The following is a 20,747-nucleotide window of genomic DNA, read 5'->3' as shown; positions in this document are numbered from 1 at the left end:
CCCGGAAAGCATGCCCGCTCGCCACCATGGCAAAGAATCAGATCCCGAACAAGACATTGGAAAAACACCCGAGGCACGAGGGCCCTAGAAATCCCAAACAAATCCCGACTGGCAACCTAGATCATGTCGTGACGTAACGGCGCCCCTTTCATTCATGCTCCTCTCCTTCCAATATGCCCGCAGAAATAGAGAAAATGGCGATGCCAGGTAGAGGCAACTCGACCCGATGCCCGAAGCACGTTTTCCCCCCAAAAATGAACACGCCGGCCGCCGCCGCTGTACATGCGAATAGAAAAATGGACATTTGCAGGCCGCTTTCCCATTAGTTGCACAGGGGAGATGTCCTAAAACGACAAAGACGCAACGCAACGCAAGCAAGCAATGAGGGGAGAGAACAAGCAGCCAACTCCCCGTATCCCAGAAAAAGCCCGTTTCCAGATGATGTGCGCGGCAAAAGACGCAAGACAACGCTAATCAAGGCCAACAACCACCGCGGCAAAGAAGAAATCGTTTCCATGCCTGACTCGAACAACGCAAAGCAAATGCCCCATGACCCCATCGTCGTAAAAAACCCTTCTATGTACCCCTTTTCGGTTTTCTTTCGTCCCTTGCTGACTTCGTAAACCCATCGTCGTCAAAGAGCGGGCCAAGGTATTTTCCCGATATTCAAAGACATAGCATAGCATAGCCGCCGCAAACGCTGCCGTCCCATGAAAAGCAAACAACGCGATGTCGAAATCACCGGTCCTAAATTTTGTGCCGCCGGTACCGGTACCTTGCGTGGCCCGAAATGCAGATCATAATCGTGCGTAAACGCCCATTCGTGTCGACAGTCCCATCTTGCCAGGCAAACACCTACTTGCAAAATTATATCCAAAATATGAAACAAAAACGAAGAAAACAAAATGGTATCGAACCTCCTCGGGACAGGGTTAGTGGTGCGTCCTCGTAGCGGTGTCCGTCGGTTGCGGCATGGGAGGGGAAAGGTTCAGGTGCCGAGCTCGGAGACTTGCTCGGAGACTCGGGGGGGGGGGGGGGGGGGGAGGATGGTTGGTGCCGAGGCCGACGAGGAAATGTCGAGGTGCCCCGCATCGATTCGGCTCGTCCCGAGGAGGACGGGACGACGGGTGCGCGCGAGGAAGAGTGATGCCATTGTTGAAACTTGTTTTGCTGGTGTGCCCGCCAAGAGGGAAGAATGCCGAGGATGAAGAGGAGTGATTTTGAAGTACAGTACATGGCACTCGGCGGCGGCGCCCTCGGACCGACCTCGCACCCGTCAAGGACGCCGAGGATGGGCCCGGCGGCACCTACCACCTGCGGCCGAGAGCCTGCATGGCGGCCGGCGACACCGAAGGGGGCGGGCTGGACATGGAGATGCCCGTGACGGGGTTGATGATGGGGATGGCGTTGCGGCCGCGCGTGGCCGAGGGATGGTGGAGCTTGACGTTCGCTTGGTGGCTGGGGTAGCTCGGCGGGATGAAGGCGGGCGAGCTCGAGTTGAGGGAGAAGCCCGGCGTCACCGTCTGGGGTTGTTGCGTGGGCGAGGATTCGGGCGAGTTGCTCGCGAGCGACGAACGTTCCGAGGCGCTAGAGATGGAAACCAACTGCACGGGAGAGGACGGTCAGAGGCGCCGCGGGAGCACGAGGGGGGGGGGGGTTCGGGGTGCTGCTACTCACGTCCGTTTCCGTCAACAGGTTGGGGCAGAATTCGAGGTCGTCCTCGAGGTCGAAGGAGCGGCACGCCTCGAACTTGAGGCGAAAGGCCGATAAGGCTGCCGTTTCGTTCATGTCCCTCATGCCGCGGGCGCTGCGAAGCTGTCGGTGGGCGTTCTGGGACACCGAGAGCCGAGGTGCCCTGCGATTGCGACCGCCGGCGTGATGATGGCTGTGTGACATTGACGTGGGGTGCGCCGGCTGCGCGTTGTAGTGAAAGTACGAGGCCATGTTGCGTCTTGCCGCACGAGCTGCCGAGGGGGGGTTCGGGCGACTTGATTGCGATTGACGGCCACGACTATTACGGATTATGCGGCGGACCAAACGGATGCGATGCGGTCAACGGCGACACGATGTGCGTGCGTGGGTGCGTGCGTTGGCTGTGTGTGCGTGCGTGCTCGGGACTTGGGGCGGCCCGATGGAGCGATTAGGGTACGGACGCGCCTTGTTTGTTTTGAACCGACGAGCGACAAGGCAGTGGCTGCAGCAGGTGATTCCGTCGTCGAGGCAGGGGGGAAGAGTCTTCGCTTGAGGGGGGGATGAGGTTGGAAATGCGAAGCAACGGCACCGGTTTTTGCTTTTAGGTGACGAGGGAAAGAGGAGAGGGATGAGCGGAGGAGGAGGAGGTTTGGTGGCACGAAGGGAAGCGGTTTGATTGAGCGAGAGTGGTGGGAAGAGGGGAGAAGGAAGGGTGCTGCCGGGTTTTTGTTGGTTGGGGGTTCCTCCTGCCTGCAGCCAGGCTTCGGCGAGCCGGGGGAGGGCAGGCAGGTGTCCCCGGTACGTACCTGCTGGGTTACCGGGTGGGGAGGGGGAGGGGGGGGGGGGGCGAGTGGGAGGGCAGGGCCGCAGCCGGCGAATGGGAGCCCGAGAGGGCTGGACCCGCCCGCCTTGCCACTCGGCGGTCATTGGGCTGGCACGCAGCGCGCTACGACCAAGGGGGACTAGGGGGCGGCCAGGGGAGGCGCTACTGTTGGAAATTTGGGGCTGGTGGCATGTGGCACAGTGCAGGCTACAGTGCGTTCTAGGGGAAGAGGAGCCTGGCGCCGAAGCTGCTGCGTCGGTGCCATCCGGGTCAGCCAGGCTGAGCCACGCCGGCAGGGCGCGCGAATGGGATGGCTGCCTTGTCGGCCGTATCGATGCTGCTCGAGGCAACCAGGTGTGCCGCCACCACGGCTGCTACTCTGTACTTGCTGCACATGTGCGTGCCTGGTTTCGCTCGCTCGTCCCCGTAGGGTACCTCCCTAAGGGGGTTACGTACCGTACCTCTGTCACGCCGCCGCCGATGACTGGGCCGCGGTCTGCTGTCGCGGGGCCACCGACGGACGTACCGAGATCCCTCCCAGCTTGATACCAGACGCAGCCCTCACGCAGGCTCGCCCATCCACACCTCCCAGAGAGACGGAGAAGTTACGGGGCTTAACCCCTTTGGGCAGCCCACGCAGCCGCACGAACTCGTTTGGCATTGGGCCACTCCCTCCAAGTACGGATCCTCAGGGCACAAGCAATCCTCGACGGTCATTGGCCGCGAGGCATGGTCTCGTCGTAGCATCGCATTATTGGCAGTAGTTGGCTGATTAGAAGAGGGATGCGATGGCATATTATCGTCGATACGGGCAGATATGGAGTACGGCAGAAGGCTGAACGATTTGTGCTAATAGTAAGTAGTATTAGGTCGTGAATACTACTGACACATGTGCCATATTCGGTGCAGCAAGATACGTATACAGTACGTGTAGCACAACTGGGTTTGATGGAATTACCGTATTCCTCCGTACTATACTCTGTACGGAGTACATTACATGTCCACTGCGCGGAGTACTGCAGGTAGAGTAAGTACTCCGTAATCTGCAAGTAATTAGTGCATGTACAGAGTAAGGAAGCAATTATTACATTACATGTCCAAGTACGTACCTGTGCATGCACGAGTGGGCATACCCGCTGTACCGATAGTTGTAAAGGACTTACGGTGGTGTACAAGCACTTGCCTACAAATAATTACATGAACGGCGTACCTGGATGCTACGAGTATTACTGAAGCAAGTATTATTACCTGCTGTACTGTACTAGGTACTGCACAAGTACTCCGTGCTCCGTAGGTGTACGTAAGTTAGTAATACTGCAACGGTCCAAGATAAGGAAGGGGAGAGAAGCTCGTACTGTACACCTACTTGCGCATTCGGACCCATTCGTACCCTTGGCCGCTGTTCATTAGCCAGTCAGCGTCAGCCGCGAGAGCTGGCCAAGGCAGGCGGCTGGTCGAGTCACCATTGGCCCTTTGTCAGCGCAGCACGCAGCGGCAGCCAACCTGGAGCAGCGGTGCCCTGCTCATCGGCGGCAGGTTCCCACCAGCATGTAATTACTGTTCCGGGTACAAGTACGGAGTACTGTAGTGGGAATTATGTACTTGCAAGGAATGCATGTACCGTACGGAGTACTCCGTACCTACTTAGTATTTGGTTGCCCAGAGCTGGCGATTCAGCGCGAGTAGAAAGTACAGAGTACGGATACGGAGTACGTGTGATAATTACTCGGTGCTCTCGCCGAACTCGTACACCTGCGTATTCCTCAGAGGCATGCAATCACATGTACAAATGCCCAGGAAGAAGCGGAGTTCCGGAGCCTTGTCCCTTCTGGACGCATCCGAGCATGCGGATGACCAACACGTACGGAGCACTGTACTGTAAGTACTGTAGGGGTGGGTGGTGGTACTGTGGTGAGAAGCTTTCGATCAGCTCGCGGCGCCCATCTTGTCATCCGGCCCCGCAAAGTCAATGGGGTGATGGTCTGCACCGAACGGCGTCATGACGCACGACAAGTACGTACGTGGTACCTGGACTCTGCACATGTACTCTGTGAGTACTGTACGTACTGCACATGTATACTTACTTACGGAACTCGCCAGTGCCGTGCACGACCACATGCACAGCACAATGCGCTCCGTACCGTATACAAGCACAGTACATGCTTGAACCTCGTCGGAGGGTCTGGCCGTGCCACGCCGCGACGATGAATGGGTGCTTCTCGCTGGTCCGACCAGGGAATTCAATAGTACTTCGTACCGCTAGTCGCCGCAGTCGAGACGCCGACATGGTGAGACAGCGAGACGACGACGCAAAGACGGGAGACGGGAGACGAGACCCGGTGACGGGTCAGCGACGGACGGCCTCGACCAGGCTTGGCAGGCACGGTGGAGAAGGAGAGCTGTGCGCAGGGACGGACGTCGAGCGGTCAAGTGACCTCGACGGATGGGGGGAGGGAGGGGAGGGGAGGGGAGGGGATGGGGGCCCTCAGGCTCCATGGCGCCCGTGACGAGGGGCCTGCTGGAATGTCCGGCAGCCGAATCTGGCTGGCCCCGCCCGGGTCGGATGCTCAGCAGCTGGCTGGCTGGGTGGTGCGACAGTGTGGTGCCGGTGGTCTGACGACTGTGCGGGTGCGGCGACGGCTGACGGCGCTCGAGTTTTCCCAGCGCCACGCACGCACGCACCGTACGCACTGTACTTACGGACCGCTACTGTATTCCATGCTAGCCGGGCTCCGTACCAGGGGTATACGACGGCGAGGCGACCACTGGCGAGCTCCCGTTCGGTGGCGTCGCGCGTCAAGCCACACGGCGCGGGACAGTGGCGCACGTACTGAGCGCACGTACTGTACCGATGCGCCACGGTTGCGCGAGCACCGAGTACCCTTGCACTGTGCCCGAGCACAATTAGGTGCAGCAGGATGGCTGGATACTAATAGTACGTACAGTACGGAGTACTCTCTGGCCCATCACTCGCACAAGTACTCCGTGCAGACGGTACTGTTCAGGTATTACAGCATTACTGCACTCCGTACTCCGTACATGCGCACCGACTGCACGATACGCCTGCACGATACGCCTGCACAGTGTACTGTACCTTTAACGACGAGGAGCGGAACGAGTACTTGTACATGGAATTGCACGCTCCCGTGTGCACGCACCAAGTACAGATACTCGGGCCTCGGCACTCTGGGACGGGTGACGTGACGTGGAACCTGACGGGTGGCAGGGGGACGAGGCCCTGGCCGTTTCCGAGAGACAGACTTGCTCGAGCAGCGTCCGCAGCGCCCCAAAGGACGACAGTCTCGCGCAAGCACTCCTCTGCCCCTCCTGCGACGTCACGTAGAACGACAGCAGTCGAAGTGAATCGCATGAGGCCCCTCGGCGTTGGGTGGCCGATGCCACGGACACGGGGTAGGACGACTGACGGGCCGACGATGATTGTACGGCGTAATTACCAGCACAGGGGCATGCGCGGTGTACGTACAAGTACAGTACGTCTGCCATGCGTCTGCCATACGTCTGCCAGGTGGTGCTTGTGAGTCGGTGGCGGACCTGTTCCTCGAACTTTCCAGGCGCCACCAGAACGGCCAGCAGCACCAGCCGGCACCTGTCTGTGCCTAGTACCTGCTTCGTACCTTGTCACGGCGGCGCGGTGCATCGAGGGTGCATGTACATGTACATTGACGGAATGCGCCGTGCGCAGCAGGCGTGCATGGAACACATGGCATTTCCACCTGCGCACATGTACATGTACATCATCCGCGCATGCTCCGCACCGTCCCGGGCTAGGAAGAATACAGCACTCGTACTCCATATGGCCACCAGATCTTGCGTGATTGCGGAGCGGCGGCTTCGTCGGCCATTCGGCGTCCCGTCCGTCTCGTCCCTCGTCGCGGCCATCGCGCACCAGGGACTACCGTATAGACTACCTAATGGACCGCGGGGTGGCGGACAATTGCCCAGCGCACATCAGGCCAGTGGTGACAGCTCACCCGTACAGTATGTCGAGGAAGTCGCATCGAAAGCCGGCAAGCTCCATGGCGCCCCGTGGTTGGGGGGGGGGGGGGCCCTCCTCGTTTGCCAGAACCGACTCGTCGCACCGCCTCCCCTTCCATTTCCCTCAGCCCCTCAGAGTCGCAGGACTTGCCGATCATGATGCAATGCAGCAGCACATGTACCTGTTACCAGCGCAGGGTTCATCGCCGTGCTTGGGGCCGACGCGCCCTTGCGAGTCCCTCGGTCAGCACACCACCCGCCAAAGCTCACAGGCGCTGAGGCTGGGCAGGCTCGCACAGACTCTTTTCTACGCTGACCATCGGCCGGCCACACCTTGCACGGGATTGTCACGGAGCACGTGTGGTGAAGATGCATGGCACGAGCGAATGGTGGTACCCCGTGCGTGTAGCCAGCATGCGGCGGGACAATGTTCAGCGCCGCGCGGCTCGTCCATGGTTCGACCGCCAAAGGACGCCCTGCCCTTGGGGGGGCCCTCCCGATCGCATCTCCAGTCCTAGGCAGCATTTTTGACGGGTAAGCGCGACTGCAAGCAACCCATGCAGCTCCCTCGCGATTTCGGGCGTGTCCTGTTATCCGCCGCGCGCCTGAGCAGGGACACGATTGCGTGAGGTGAAGGTCTCGGTTGGAACAGCCAGGTGGCGGCGATGGACTCCATACAAAGGTGCACTGGGGCACAATACGGTAAGTACTGTACTTATTACGCACGAACAGTACGGAGTACGGAGTACATACATGTACGAAGCGCTCCGCGCTGGCCCTTGACCTCACTTCAAGCGCCTACAGCACATCTACCCAAGTATATTCATCCCCTACCAAAAGACTTCCGCCTCCCGTAGCCCCTGGACATTGGCTCGTCTGACCTAACGCGACGACGTACTTACTATCTGTACCAACTATTTCCCGTGCTACGAATTACCAGCACACGTGGTGCCAGTCAAGGGGCATGTACAGTACGGTACACGAGCTCTTACTGTCTTGCCGACGCAAGTGCATGTACAACTACGTACTGTAATACTTGCTGTAGCTGCATGTTCTCAGACGGCTGACTTATCGGCCATGTCATGCATCATCCATTTACCCCGCTCCACTCCAGGCCGTGCATGGACGTGTGGTTTATTACTTGTTCCAGCACGTACAGTAAGTACATGTGCATGTCCTGGTACCAGCGGTACACTGTCTTACACTGGCTGCTAGGTCCCTACCAACTGTACTCGGTGCCTAGTAGGTACTTGCAGCACGCATGCGCATGGGAGACGACGTACATGTAATTTCTTAGTAGGTATGGAGTACGGAGTAATAATACAGCAAATACGGAGTAGTACCTAGAACCAAGCGTTATTACTACTCCGTACTACTCGCACAAGTACGTGCTGCACTGGGACTTGTACTATCCAAGTGGTTCGTACGACGGCGTGCATCGTCGCCGCTACAGTCGCCGCTACAGTCCCCTAGCGTTGCGGGAGGCTGGACCCTGAAAGGGACAACCGCATTCGCTGCCCGCCGTTCCTCGTCCCGCTGTCGTGCCTCGACCGTAAGCATGCTCACTGACAGGACGAGTGCTTGCGGCGTCCACGACGCATTACGAAAAAGGCCACGACAATGTACGGAGTCGTCTCACCCCCGTCCTCGTGTCCTCCGCATCCCTTCCTGATCGAGGATCAGCGTCTCGACCGCGTGCTGGTGTGCGAGCGATGGGAGTGGAAACGCCGTCCACGGCATGCATGCCACCATCATGGCCACGGGGGGATGGCGTCACGAACAAGTCGCCAACGTGAGGCTCACGGCTGCCTCGCTTCATGCTGCTTCATGCCGCTCCATGCCATCGAACCGGCCTCTCGGCCTTTGAGGTCCACCGCTGGCATGAAGTGCCGCCGACTATGCGACACGATACCGCTAGCACGCCTGCCGCACTTGCATGCACACCTACATGCGCACTGTACGGCATCGTCGGAGAGCGCAGCGCCCGACTTGCCAGCATGAGCCCGTTTCACCGTGTCCATGGGGAGGATTGGGCCTGCGCCGCACTTCGCCTCGGCCGCACCGTTTCGCTCCCGCTCGCCTGTTTCCCATACCCCGTTTGCCTGTTTCGCATCTGGCAGTCAGGACGGCGCATGAATGTTCGGACGTCTCACCTGGCGGGGGGGATCCGCGAATCATGTGCCGTCTTGTCAAGCGATGGATGCGGTGACGCAAGACGAGATGCGACGACCGAGTTCCGGAGGGCCGAGTCCACGGTCGCAACGGCGACTCGTGCGGGAGGCTGGTGACGAGATTGGAAACGAAAGGGTTGGGAGGCGACTGACTGGTGGACGGCCTGCCTCGACTCGCCGCTGGGTCGGGCACCCCCCCCGCCCCCCGGCCGTCGAGACGCGACCCGACCAACCCTGATCCTGGAGCAGAGGAACCTTCAAGGTGCCCAGGACACGTCCCGTCTCCGCCATGCTCGCACCGTCCCTCCTCCCATTCCCCACCGCCGACCGACAGCGGAGGTTGCTCCCGCATCGTCGTCATGGTCGGTGGGCGAACTGCTGGACCCGTTGGAGTTTCGGAGCAGCTGGCGAGTCGAGCGAGCACCATCGAGCATGCCGGGTTCCCGCCCGCTTCGCTCAGCATGGCACCGTTCTTTCGATGCGCCGAGAAGGCGAAGAAGAAAAGAAACGTGTCGCATCAGCCTGCCTGCCTTGTGGACGCTGCTTTTATCCGTCGGCCAAGGTTGGTTGTGGATGGTGATGCTTGCGTGTCCTTGTGCCGTGGTGCATTATTACCTGTAATGCTAGTGGTGCTGGCTGACGAGCGGGACATGTCCTGGACAGCACTGGGTAGGTGTCGTGCTAACTGGCGTCCACAGCACCCGGGCGATAGTACGGTAGCGAGTACATGTAGCGCTGCATACTGTACTTGAGAAAATAAACCACTTAATACTCCGTACTTACCTTCTTACTACTACTGTAGTAATACCGACTTACTGCCTACATACTGCCTACATACTACCTACGGTACATACTACCTACATACTACCTACCTAGTACCTACATACTACTTACATACTACCTACATACTACCTACATACTACCTACTTACTACCTACTTACTACCTACTTACTACCCATTACTATTAATACTAGGTAGTGCCTACTTACTACCTACTTGCTGCCTTCTTACTACTTACGAGGCACTTACAGTTAAATGTAGTGTACGGAGTAGTGTACTCCGTATGCCGTAGACGTTAAAGGTGCCAGCTTACAGGAGGTACCAGCCAGTAGCGCCCGTCCCCGCCCCCCCCCCCAGCCCCCGTCCATTCGCTCACAGCGGTTCGTCGGGGCCTCAGCAGTCCATGCAGCAAGTTGCTACTGGCACTACTTACTGTATTAGGTACAGAGCACACTGTACTCCGTACCTACAGTACAACTACTGTACTTGGTTACGCCCACATCGACGACGCCTTGACTGATGGCGACACCATCATTCGACCGACACCGTCAACGCCGTGGGAACACGCTGGGAAAAGACGACGTTGACCCCTTCTATTGATTCCATCCTGCGCATTCTCCCGCAGAGATAGCACGTAAATACCAAACAATGCCCTCTGGACGAATGGAACATTCGAGTGGATATCACGTGAGCGCAAGCCGAGGTTCCGAGCCATGCTACTACGGCCGCTTCAGGAACGCTCGCGAGCCCATCCGTCCAGATGGACGACCGAGTGCCGTAATTATTGGCGTATTCATTCCTTCATTGTCGACTGCACCCGCAAAATCGGTTACTCTTGACTTGGCCAAGGTTCGACCGGCCGAGCGGACGAAGCTCTGCCTCAGCTGCCGTCATGGTACCCCGTCCATACCACGTCCTGCCTGGTCGAACAGCCGACGTGGCCATCCTCGCCGTCGCCGCGTGCCTGTCACTATATCTCTATATCCGCCCTGCTCTCAGAGACAGGCCCGTGCAACGCAAATTTGTGACGTCTGGGGCTCGGGAGTCGTCAACGCAGGCCGCAAGCCATCCCCAAACGGTCGATGGGCTGCCGTATGCGCCGGACGTCTTCCCCGGCGGCCGTGAGGTCGAGAGTGAATACGGCACCATCAAAGTCTTTGAGTGGGGTCCCGAGGCCGGCGAGAAAGTGCTTCTGATGCACGGCATCGGAACTCCGTGCATTGCCTTGGGGGACATGGCCAAGGAGTTTGTCAGGAGGGGATGTAGGGTCATGCTCTTTGGTGAGTCGCTGCCCCCGAATTACCTTTCCCTCTACCTCCCTACCTACCTCCCTACCAGTCTGCTCTCGAAGCTTGCCCTGGCCGTCTTCTCTCTACACTGGCTGCCCAGACCGGTATCCGAGACTGCCCCCCCCCCCCCCCCGGAAGGATGGCTGCTAATGCGAGCAGACTTCTTTGGCCGCGGCTATTCAGACGCCCCCGTCGACCTTCCGTACGATGAACGCCTCTACACCTCCCAGATCCTCCTCGTCCTCGCCTCCTCCGGCCTTTCGTGGACCGGCTCCTCGGCCTTCCACCTCGTCGGGTACTCCCTCGGCGGCGCCCTCGCCGCCTCCTTCGCCGCCTACCATGCAAACATTCTTCGCTCCCTCACCCTCGTCTGCCCGGGAGGGCTGGTTCGCTCGTCGCACGTTGGCCTGCTGAGCAGGTTGCTCTACTCGGGTCGTCTCTTGCCGAACTGCCTCACCATGGCTCTCGTCCGTCGTAGGCTGGACCCCAAGAGAGGGTCCAACGCCGATGTGCCCGAGGGCGACGACGCCGACGTCGACGTCGACTTTGACCAAGTCTCGATTTCCTGCGAGAACCCCGCCGTCAAGGTTGGCCACGTCGTCCGGTGGCAGCTGGCCGAGAATGAAGGCTTCGCCGAGGCGTACCTGAGCACCGTGCGGAACGCGCCCATTTACGGCCAGCACGACGGCCCGTGGCGGCGGCTCGCCGAGCAGCTGTCGAGCCGGCGACGCGCTCGAGCCGGCGCCGAAACCCCTGCTGGCTTGGAAGCGGGCCGAATCTGCCTCATCCTCGCGGAAAACGACCCCATCGTCGTGGCCGAGGAGTGGATCGAAGACGCCCGCAAGGTCCTCGGCGAGGACGGCGTCGTGGCCCACGTGCTGAAGGGGGGCCACGAGATTGCCATTTCCAGAGGACGAGACGTGGCGGATGTTGCCTTTGCGGCGTGGAACGGCAAGGACGAGTCTCGCCTGTAGACCGAGGGGGGAGGTGGCCACCCGAGCCGCCGTTGCCGTGCTCGGCTCGCACGATGCCGCTTCGCGTCCAAAATCGGGGCGCTTTGCCCGCCCTACTTGTCTAGACTGCGTGCCTTGACGAAGCGGGTGATTTGCTCTCTAGTAAGCTTGTCGTTGTACTGCTCGTAGAATTCGTAAAAGGAAATGACCTCTTGCGTCGCGTCCACCATGGCGGCAATGTCCACCGAGCTCTCGGCGAGCCAGGTGCTGTAGCGTCCGAGCCTCGTCGACCTCGGCTCCGCTTGCTTCTCCTTGCCATCCGAAGGCAGCCGAGGCGAATCCGGGAGGCCGTTCGCCCGTGCCTGCGCCTGGCCGATGGCCGCCTGCGCCGCGGCCAAGCCCATGGCCATCGAGGCCGACGCGTTCTGCGCCGCCGCCGACGCCGACGAGTTGGGCCGCAGGATGATGGTGAAGAGGATGGCGACGAGGGCCACCGTGTGCGGGTCGCAGAGCAGCGGCAGGTCCGTCATGTAGTGGTCGTTGATCACCGACCGCGCGAGCTGCATGTCGTCGTCGACGAGGCCCAGCTCGCCGCGTAGCGAGTTCAGCGTCCGGTACGGCTGGTGGACGACGAGCTGCGAGTTCATCTCGCTGATGAGGAAGAACTCGCACTCGCCAATCTTGGACGTGTCGAGCCCGATGAACTCGGACCACAGCTGCCTCGCCTCGGTGACGATGAGCCGGATGTGCTGCGGTGCCTCTTCCATCTTGCAGGCGAGGTACATGGCCGTCGTGATGACGAGGTACGGGTTCGTCCGACGGATCTCGACCCGAGTGTAGAAGCGCTTGAGGTAGACCTGGGCCGTCGCCATGGCCTGCTGCCGTATGTGCAGACGCTTGCCGAGCCTCAGCAGCTCTGCGGCCCACGTTAGCCCAGAGGCCACCGACTGCGAGGAGAGCTCTCACGTTGATTGAAGTAGATGGCCAGAAGTCGCGGCGGCTGCAGGGGAAACATGCGGACGAGATCGGCATTGTCCTTTTCGAGCTTCTCCCGCCTCGCTTCCAGCTGGTCCTTGGTGAGCAGCCAATGGCGCCTCTGCGTCGACTCCCAGTAGTTTGACGACATGGCCTGCGGAGAGGCACCCGCAGAGGCACCTTTGTTGCTCAGACAGAGGTGTTGGGCACGTTTGATGGTGTTGATGCCACCATGATTGATTGCCTCTGCCGAACAGAACCAGAGCTTGCGAGCCTCAGGCGTTCCCTCCGGCGACCGAGGTTTAGGCTGGTGCGTTGGCGGGATGGGGCGATAAGATAAGTTCCAGTTGGCCTGGGACTGAGCGCTGGGGACCTACTGTACAGAACGTGCTGTAGCGTCTCGCAAGGGCTCTAGCTGTACTGTAGTACTTAAGTAGGTGCACGCGTACTGCTAGTACAGTGATGAACTGCCGGAACATTGTAGCAGCGGGTGTACTTACTGCAGCCTCTGGGCTTGTATTACTTGTACTCCGTACACCTGCTAGAACACGTACATAAGTAGGTGCCTAGTACTTAGGTGTACAACTAATACTACTTGAGGTACTAGTATTCAAGTACAGCTAATAGTACTGTAGGTACTAGTATACAGGTACAACTAATACTACTGTACTGTACTCCGTAGGTACTAGTATCCTTACAAGTACAACTAATCCTAGGTACTTGGTCACAAGTACAACTACATGTGCTCCGTACTTGTGCTTAGTTGTAGTTGTACTGCAAGTATGTGTGCTGTAACTTGCAAGTACAGTACAGTACAATAATGCCACCTGGGGACCAATTGGTCTACATATTGTTGTACTACGCAAGTACTTGCAAGCTGCGACTGAGAGTAGTAGCTTGAGGTACCCAGGTGTAGTGTTCGTCATATATCCCTACAAATTTCAAGTTCCACGCTGCATAGCAAGTACATGCATGTACACCTATACTCCGTACTGCAAGTACTCGGCAAGTATTCTGGTAACATCTTGTTCCCACTCCGCATCCACTGGCCATGTCCACAGTTCGCGCGGATGGTACGGAGTACAGCGCAAATGCTCCGCACAAGTAGGCCAATACGCAGGTACCCACTATTCATTATAATGATAATTGCTCCCTTTGCATGGCAGCAATCAATGGCTTGCCTCCAAACAACTCGGTAACCCAAAGCGGCACCTCTGAAACCAAACCAAGCTGCCGCAGATTTGCATCATTGGCCTACTGGCAAAACCATCACCTCCCCGACTGCGAGCCCAACCTCGCCTCCCTCATCGTCAAGCACCTCCACGCTGCTGTCACCCCCTTCACCTTTGCTGCCGCCTTGGCACCATGCCGTCTCTATAACCCCTCGGGACGACAACGCGCGAGCGAACCTTCCACACCGAGCCTAGCAACGGTCACTCGTCGCCCTGGCGAGAAATGCAGCCGCTGCCATGGACAGCACCAAGCTCGTCGCCGACGGCCACGTGAAGAATGGCAAAGAGGAGCCCCAGAACCCGCTCGATGCTCGTGTCGGCGTGCTCTGGACCAAGCTCAACCTGAATCGGGAAGACGAGCTCGATCTCAAGGGCATGAAGAAGGGATTTCACATCATCGACCACCGTAAGCTACCCACCCACTGCGGGGCTGGCGGGGAGACGAGACGGAAGCCGATGCTGATGAAAATGATGCGTGAAGCCCTGAAGAACGCCGACGATCTGCTCAATCAAATCTTTCGCGAGGTCGACACCAATCACGACGGCAGAATTCAATATGAAGGTACGAATGCTCGCTCGTACAGCCCATCCATCTGGCGTCAATGCCTTGCCTCTCGCCTCCTGCGTTTTGCTTGACGAGGGGAGGGGGTTCGAGGTCGGATGAAAGCATCGTCCACCTCGTCGCCCCGGGCTACGCTGAAGAAGAGGAAGGGGAGCCGTTTTGCTGACGCCGACACCGAACCACTGCAGAGTTTCGCACATTCGTCGAGCATGCCGACAGGGAGCTGAACCGCCTCTTCAAGGCCATTGACAAGGATGGTAACGGAAAGCTCGACATGAAGGAGCTCCAGACGGCCTTTCGAACCGCAGGCCTGACCGTCTCCAACCGCCGACTGGCTGAATTCTTCCAAGATATGGACAAGAACCTTGACGGATATGTCAGCTTCGAGGAATGGCGGTACGTGTCCCGTTGCGCTGCCTCGCCAACGAATGTCTTTTTATTCTTTACTCTTGTCCTGTTCTATTTTCGCTTGGTCCGTCCGTGACTCCGTCACTTGTCGGGCCGCGCGGGTTGGGTTGCGGTCGTTGCTGGTCCCGCATGCCGCAACATCATGTGCCCTGTCTTGGTGACCGAGGCGCGAGGGACGCTGGCGTCGCATCCCCACCACCATCCGTGGCCATGACCCCCCCCCCCCCCCCCCCCCCCCCAGGCTTGACCCCGTTGGACTCGACAAAGGCAAATCGATGAGATGGCCTCGTTCGACATCTCGGATGAAGCAGCTGGCTGATGCTCCGTGACGTTAGGAACTTCCTCCTCTTCATGCCGGCGCGAGAACATGACTCTCACCTCCGTGCTGTGCTCTCGTACTACGAGTCCGTCGTCAACGTCACGCCCGAGGGAGACTCTACCGTCAGCGGCGAAACTTTGGAAGGTCTAGGTACGGGACGCTCCTCCTCCTACCCTGTTGTTCAATCCCTCTTTGGCTCCCTCCTCCGAGTTGCCTTTCCCTCCGAATACCCGACCAACACGATACCCACACCACCCACGATACCCCAAAACCCTTGGATAGAAAAAAAAGCAGAAAAAGCAAATGTCGAGACGGAGGTGTTTCCGTCGCAGATACAGGCCATGGAGGTTGCAGCCGACCTGGCTGCCGACACCATCTTCCACGCGGCCGCCGCAGGTAGCTGCGCTGCGCAGGACACCCCGGACGTCGGCGATGGCACCCTGGAGGAGCATCTTGGAGAGTCACAGTCTTTCGGCACTGCCGCTGTCAGCCAAAGAAAGTTTAGACTGACAGATTATTCCCCCGATCCAGGTTACTTCCTTGCGGGTGCCATCGCCGGGGGAGTGTCGCGGACGGCCACTGCGCCCCTCGACCGACTCAAGGTCTACCTGCTCGTCAATACCCGCGTCAGCTCCGAGACGGCCGCCGTGGCCCTCAAGCAGGGCCGACCCATCGCCGCCGTCAAGAACGCAGTCCGCCCCTTCGGCGACGCCGTCCGGGAGTTGTTCCACTCCGGCGGCCTTCGCGGCTTCTTTGCCGGTGAGACGCATCGCCAGATCGCCCGCTCCCCGTGGCTGGCCTCGAAGCCACCTGCTGATTCTGATTCTGTCCAGGCAACGGCTTGAACGTGGTCAAGATCATGCCCGAGACGGCCATCAAGTTTGGGTCGTACGAGGCCGCCAAGCGAGCCCTCGCCAACTTCGAAGGCCACGGGGACCCGAGGAGGATCAACTCGTATTCGAAATTCACCGCAGGCGGCCTCGCGGGAATGATTGCGCAGTGCGTCCGGCCGCCAAGCCACCCACCTCGCCGCCGCCTTTCCCGCTGACGTCCGACAGGTTTTGCGTCTATCCGCTCGACACGTTAAAGTTCCGGCTCCAGTGCGAGACGGTCAAGGACGGCCTCACGGGGAGCGCCCTCGTTCGCCAGACGGCCGTCAAGATGTACGCCGACGGCGGCGTCCGAGCCTGCTATCGAGGCGTCACCATGGGACTCATCGGCATGTTTCCCTACAGCGCCATCGACATGGGCATGTTCGAGCTCCTGAAGAAGACGTACCGGTCCTACTACGCCGAGTACGCGGGCTGCCACGAGGACGATGCGAACCCGGGCAATATCGCGACGGGAATCATCGGCGCCACGTCGGGCGCCATTGGTGCCACTGTTGTCTACCCCCTGAATGTCGTCCGGACACGCCTGCAGACCCAAGGGACCGTCATGCACCGGGCGACCTACACGGGCGTCTGGGACGTCACCCAGAAGACGGTCGCGCGGGAAGGCATTCGCGGGCTCTACAAGGGGCTGACGCCCAACATGCTCAAGGTTGCTCCCGCGCTGAGCATCACCTGGATCGTCTACGAGAACTCCAAGACCTTCCTCGGTCTCAACTGATGGCTCCTTTGTCCCGGAGACATGGTTGGCCCTTGGGAGGCACGGCCAAGCAAGCTTGCGAGCCACACATTTCGAAGCATCACTTCGCCGCGTTGGATCCGTAGTTGGTTTACGACGCAATGTGGGACAAGGAAGGGCCGGTGCAGAGCCCGGAGAGCCCTCGAGGCACTCTTTTTTTTCTGACGACAGAACAGACTCATTGATGTATAAAGGACAAGGGTCGAAAGACGAGGGCGGAGAGATCTGTCGAGAGATATCCCACAATGCATAGAGAATTGGCCCCAAGAGGCCCAAACGAATGCCGGAGAACGGCCGCTGAAGATGTGACGAAACAAAATATGTGGCCGACGTTCAGGGGCACTGAAGAGCCAAACCTGTGTGATGCTGCCGCATGGCAGCGCGTCAAGCACTCCATTCAACAGGACGCGCAGCCATTCATTCATGGCTGATCCGACGAGAGCATGGACTGGACATCGCTGAAGTCGCCTGCAGAAGCCGCGGCGTCTGCAACACCCCCCATTCCCGAGCCGAAGGGATCTTGACAGCAGGGCGTTCTCGACGCGGCCAGAGGACGGGGACTGATGGAGTGAAAATGGATACAACTGTATGATGCGTCAAGAACGGGCCAAGGATGGCAATTTCGATGCCCTCGACTGCTTCACTGCCCACCTCACCCCCTGACTCCATGTGCAGTTTCATGGCCATTCCTTGCTCGGATGCAGAACCTCACCATCCCGTCGGTCTGCAATCCACAGCGCAACAAAACAGATGCGTGGTGAAGACATCGTTTCATTGAGACCTCGCGCTTGCATAAATACTGTCCATGCATGGCATGCCTAGCAGCCATGTCAACTTGCCATCTTACTTTGAAGACAACAAACCTGCGAGTCGAAAGATGGATTTTCTGGGCAAATTCAAGTGGCGTTCGATAGAGGACTGCGATGATGGGACTTTAATCCCGGCCAAGTACACCACCTCCTTTTCCATTGGAGAACTCGAAGAACTGCAAATCATCGAGGCGACGGACCATGCAACGTATCACGATGATGGCCCAGAGCTCCTAGTTGATGGATGCATCGTCCTCTGCGCCGCCGAGGACAACGAAGCGCTGGGAAAGGTCGAACTTGATGTCATATCCAACGACGAAGAGCTGACGCCCGACCTTCAAGTCGTCAACGACGGTAACCATCGGACCATCAAGATCATGACGCCATCAAGAGCTGCCCTTTGGCCGCTGCTCAAGGGCGACCCCTGCATCCAGATGCGCATCATCGTCCGAGTCCCGCGCCGAGACTGGCTGCGAGTATTCCGACTGGAGTCGGCCAATCTCAAGATCCATATCATGAGCGGGTTGACCTTGCAAGCCGCGGATAAGACGTCGATCCACTCGGACAAGAGCGACGTTATCGCTCCGATGCATACGGAACTTCAACTTCCGGCTCCCTACATGATCATGTCGCGTGAAATCAGCATCCGATCTCACGAAGGACTCATCTCTGGATGGTATCCCCTGTACGACCGTCTCCATATTAACTGCAAGTCGCACATCACGGTGCAAGTCACTCCGCAGCTGGTGGACAAGAACCCCCCGTGGGAGACGCGATTTCTCCAGGAAGACGGTGAAGGTACCACGGAGATCAGTTCTTTTCTAAGCACCGGAACGTTTGGTACCAAATCAAACGACAAAACTAACACCGGGCACGTTGAGATCGTCTACATCCACGGAGAGGACGTCAAGGACTCGGTCGTTACCATGGAGACAACCGATGGTGTTCTGAGCTGGGTCATCGCCAAGTACTAGACATGACTTGTGGCCGTGGATGGTGGGCCATGTGATGGAACCAGACGCCGGACCATGCTCGTCCGCTGTCATCCTTTTCATAGTCACAAAATGTACCTGTTGTGATCATCATACGACCGCTGTCATGAGGAATCCGACACGACGAGACCTTCATTTTCCATTCGTAGCTTTCGCATGACCATATACAACTCATTATTCAATGGATTGGCGTAACGGCCGAGGGGGGGGGGGGGGGACGCTCGCAAGGGGAGAATATCAAACAGGGGGGCGGGTGATCCGACAAATCCAGTTCATCAAGAAAAGGGGTATCCGGGCGCCAAAAACGAAAGGCGAAGAGTGAATCAGGCAACAAACAATCAAGGACGAAATTGGATGGTGGCATAGGCGGCCAGTGAAAATGTGTTCCTCCGCCATGCTATGTTGCGGTCTAGAGTGTCATCGAGTCGTCGAAGCAATAGGTCATATAGGACTTGTGCGTTCGTTCGTCGGCCAAGGCCTTTCAGGTGAGCTAGTCGTCCACGGGCCAGGGGAGGTCCCAGTTCCCGACGGTGGTACAGGTGAGATAAGGGAGGCCGTCCGAAGTCCTGCTGGGGGCGACCGTGTCAAGCTCGAGGGCGCTGTCGAGGAGCGGGTGAACGAGGTCCCTCGCCATGGCTTTGAGCTCTTCCATACGCCTCTCAAACCTACGGAGGTTTTCTCTACTGTAGAGCTCGGGCGTCAGCTTGAGAAAACTCTTGCACTCATCGTGGCCGAGAAATGTGCTGTTGCCGGCGCCGAGGGTGCGGTAGGCGGCGCCGACGGAGGTGGGAGGCGGTCGGACCGACGGCAAGGACGGATGACGGCCATGGTTCCGGTTGCGATTCCGGTTGACGTTACGGCTGCAGCTGCGGCTGCGACTGCAGTGGTGACGATCGGGAGGAGGCTGGGGCGTGGTGTTCTCGGCGAGCCACTGGCGGAAGAGGCTGACGACGAGCCAGTCCAGATAGCTCGTGTTGGGCGTCACGCGGTCACCTCGAGCGGTGGTGAGGCTGAGGCGGAACAGGCAACCTTCGACTTGGCTCACCGTCTCGTCGAGCTCTTCGACCTTGTCCTCGATGATGTCCAAGACGACGTCCGGCAGGGTGGCACGTCCGCTACGTCCGCCGATGGGCCACTGACCGACGACGTGGATGAGTGCCTCTCGGAAGATGACCTTGCTCCGGGCGAGGTAGCCGAGGCGCAAGTAGGAGATGGGATACTTGGCAACCTGCGTCCACAGGCGTGACTGAAACTGCAATAGATGGTGGTCGACGCGGGGACCGACGACGGCAAGGGCGTCGTACTGGTCCGCGAGAGCAAGGAGGGACTTGCACTGAACGTAGGCGTCAACGACATTGATTCCGTCGAGTGCCGGGGGGTAGTTGTAGAAGATGCGGAAGAGATTGTCGTAGTCGCGCAGGAGCTGTTCTTCGGCCTGGGACAGGGGCATTGGCGACCTCGCACCGACGCTCAGGTTGGTGACGGAGCAGGCAAAGGCAACCTGGTTGCCACGGTCGTGCTTTCGGGAGGTCGTCGACCTGGAAGCCGACGAATCGGTGCCGACCCCTTCCCCGAAGATCGACCGCACGCCCGGCTTGGAACCGGCATGAGGCGGCTCCGACTCATTCTTCTGGACGAGCATGGGGATGTCACCCTCGCCGGCGCCAGGATCCAACTCGTACCTCCAGCGCCTCCTTGGCGTGGCCGTGGCGGTGGGGAAGGCATCGTCCCGTCGGTTGGTGAGAGGAGCAAGGTCCTCGGGGAGCGAAGGGGACTCTCCGATGCGGGCCAGCTCGTGGCCGTTGGCGGCGAGCGGCCGGGCCTTGGACCACTCGGACGAGGTGCTGGCCTCGAAGAAGCCACTGCAGCGGGTCAAGGTATGGCGGTGCAGCAGGTAGCGGTGCTCTGATGGACCGGCGCGGACGAGGATCTCGACATCGCCGCTGAGGGCGAAGACGGGAAACTCGTTCTGCGGGACATGGGAGGCGCCTCCGCCGTGAGAGCGGTTGTAGCGTCGTGTGCGGGACAGGGAGGGGCGTGTCGCGACCGACGAGACCGAGAAGGGGCCGCGGCGGTGGGACAGTGCGACGGGGGCCGGTTCGGGTTGGGAGACCAT

General features: G+C 59.1%; 6 protein-coding genes across 6 annotated transcripts; 3 read left to right on the top strand and 3 right to left on the bottom strand.

Annotated features, from left to right (window-relative positions):
• Nucleotides 1–1,307: 1,307 nt before the first annotated feature.
• Nucleotides 1,308–1,944, bottom strand: DCS_05446 (uncharacterized protein; the record flags this gene model as incomplete). Its single annotated transcript, XM_040802750.1, has 2 exons — nt 1,308–1,604; nt 1,678–1,944. 2 exons carry the CDS (start codon nt 1,942–1,944, stop codon nt 1,308–1,310), a joined length of 564 nt encoding a protein of 187 aa, XP_040657783.1.
• Nucleotides 1,945–10,355: 8,411 nt separating this feature from the next.
• On the top strand, nt 10,356–11,726 carry DCS_05445 (alpha/beta hydrolase; the record flags this gene model as incomplete). The annotated part of the gene is made up of 1 exon (XM_040802749.1): nt 10,356–11,726. The coding sequence occupies one exon, from the start codon at nt 10,356–10,358 to the stop codon at nt 11,724–11,726; it is 1,371 nt and encodes a 456-aa protein (XP_040657782.1).
• A 92-nt stretch (nt 11,727–11,818) lies between these two features.
• Nucleotides 11,819–13,159, bottom strand: DCS_05444 (C-type cyclin-like Fic1p; the record flags this gene model as incomplete). The annotated part of the gene is made up of 3 exons (XM_040802748.1): nt 11,819–12,621; nt 12,672–13,053; nt 13,130–13,159. The coding sequence occupies 3 exons, from the start codon at nt 13,157–13,159 to the stop codon at nt 11,819–11,821; spliced, it is 1,215 nt and encodes a 404-aa protein (XP_040657781.1).
• A 990-nt stretch (nt 13,160–14,149) lies between these two features.
• Nucleotides 14,150–16,812, top strand: DCS_05443 (calcium dependent mitochondrial carrier protein; the record flags this gene model as incomplete). The annotated part of the gene is made up of 5 exons (XM_040802747.1): nt 14,150–14,474; nt 14,663–14,870; nt 15,218–15,960; nt 16,035–16,200; nt 16,260–16,812. 5 exons carry the CDS (start codon nt 14,150–14,152, stop codon nt 16,810–16,812), a joined length of 1,995 nt encoding a protein of 664 aa, XP_040657780.1.
• An 823-nt stretch (nt 16,813–17,635) lies between these two features.
• Nucleotides 17,636–18,613, top strand: DCS_05442 (uncharacterized protein; the record flags this gene model as incomplete). Its single annotated transcript, XM_040802746.1, has 1 exon — nt 17,636–18,613. The coding sequence occupies one exon, from the start codon at nt 17,636–17,638 to the stop codon at nt 18,611–18,613; it is 978 nt and encodes a 325-aa protein (XP_040657779.1).
• A 508-nt stretch (nt 18,614–19,121) lies between these two features.
• On the bottom strand, nt 19,122–20,747 carry DCS_05441 (uncharacterized protein; the record flags this gene model as incomplete). Its single annotated transcript, XM_040802745.1, has 1 exon — nt 19,122–20,747. The coding sequence occupies one exon, from the start codon at nt 20,745–20,747 to the stop codon at nt 19,122–19,124; it is 1,626 nt and encodes a 541-aa protein (XP_040657778.1).

Source organism: Drechmeria coniospora, chromosome 02 (genome assembly GCF_001625195.1).
Source record: "Drechmeria coniospora strain ARSEF 6962 chromosome 02, whole genome shotgun sequence".
Classification (NCBI taxonomy): Eukaryota; Fungi; Ascomycota; class Sordariomycetes; order Hypocreales; family Ophiocordycipitaceae; genus Drechmeria; species Drechmeria coniospora.
The sequence above is the reverse complement of the archived record's forward strand: the minus strand, read 5'-3'. Positions and strand labels throughout refer to the sequence as shown.